The sequence below is a fragment of the Camelina sativa genome, chromosome 5 (genome assembly GCF_030686135.1).
Source record: "Camelina sativa cultivar CO46 ecotype springtype chromosome 5, ASM3068613v1".
Lineage (NCBI taxonomy): Eukaryota > Viridiplantae > Streptophyta > Magnoliopsida > Brassicales > Brassicaceae > Camelina > Camelina sativa.
In genome coordinates this window covers 23,893,994-23,895,442 of record NC_141884.1, presented here as the reverse complement: position 1 = coordinate 23,895,442, position 1,449 = coordinate 23,893,994, and the positions used below count along the sequence as shown (strand labels likewise).

The window sequence follows — 1,449 nt, the reverse complement described above, 5'->3', positions numbered from 1 at the left end:
AAGACCACATACATGGGTAAGAAATAATTATTTTCTTATTATTTTCTTACATCTTATTGTATAGAAAGATATAATTATATATGTATATTTTAAATTTTCAATATCAATGTGTAACCCAAGAGTAAGACATAATTAAAATGTTGACAGATGTAGCCGAATCTTACTTATAGCAACAAATGCAATTATTTGCCAATCTTGCCAATCTTGCGATGTCGCCATTCAATTATTTGCATGTTTTTTAAGCCCCTTTATCAAGGAGATACGACACACATCACTGTAAAGTTATAACGCCAACATCAACATGCAAGCGTCACGTTTTGTTTAATATCTAGAGAAATTTTTTTTTTAAGTATCCATGCATGTGTAACGCAAGAGAAAGACCTATACTGACAGATGTAGCCAGATCTTACTGAAATAGCAACAAATGCAATTTTACGACGTTACCTTCATTTTCCTTAAAGAACTCTTACATCACTTAGATTTAAGCTTTACTTAACCTTAAGCTTTAGCGTTTCTAAATTTTAGAAAATTAAGGAGTAATAATGACTCTAGACTGATACGAAAACTATAACGTTTTTGATCTTGCCACTTTTTCCTCACGTTCTAATGTGAACTTATGGTAATTTTGGCTACAACTTCATGTGGCTAGCTAATTTATTTTTCTTTATTTTTTTCCCCAGTTTGTGTTGGTTGTTAATGTTTTTTTCTTAGCTCAACATGTTGAATTAGCTAAAATTATTATAAAATTTTTGAAAAGTTAAAAACGACAGATTATAAAGTCTAAACTCTATTTTGGAGTAGGAGGGACTGCACCAGCACCAGCAATTCTTGAACATTGTTCTTTTAACATAGGAGGAAAAAACGGATTAAATGGAATTTTCGGCATGCAATTGGCTTCTGCATCCAAAAATGCTTTGCAACAAGCAGGACCTATATTACCGAACTTTCCAGTGAATATCGATTGAGCAATCTCTGTAATGCATCCAGGAATATCCATCACTACTGACCAACATTTTGTTATATCAGGTAATCCTGGTACACCTGGAATTGGTTGAAATGGAAATGGGAAAGGAAATGGAGCCGGAAACTGTGGTAGTTGAGCATTTACCGAGACCACAACGCATATGACATATGCAAGAAGAAAAGCAACATTTTTGATAGACATGATGAGATATTGCACTAGGGAACAAAATTTCAAATATGTTTCTTTATTAATATTGGTTTTGATGGATGAACGATGGTACAACCTGTTGTTTATTTATATGGGAGAAAATAAAGTTACTGTATCAATTACGTTGAATAAACGTCTTTAAACTTTAATTATTGTTGATATTAGATTTAATTTAGCCGTTCATAGTATACTCATTAAGTTGATTACGTTTAACATGTATCGCTAAATATATGTTTAACTAGGAAAAATAAATAATAAAAGAATCAACCAACATGTAA

The 1,449-nt window shown here is 31.6% G+C and overlaps 1 protein-coding gene across 1 annotated transcript; it reads right to left on the bottom strand.

Moving 5' to 3' along the window:
- Positions 1-725: 725 nt before the first annotated feature.
- LOC104787472 (uncharacterized) lies at positions 726-1,190 on the bottom strand. The gene has a single exon (XM_010513062.2). It carries the CDS (start codon positions 1,163-1,165, stop codon positions 788-790), a length of 378 nt encoding a protein of 125 aa, XP_010511364.1. The 5' UTR covers positions 1,166-1,190; the 3' UTR covers positions 726-787.
- Between the last annotated feature and the right edge of the window lie 259 nt (positions 1,191-1,449).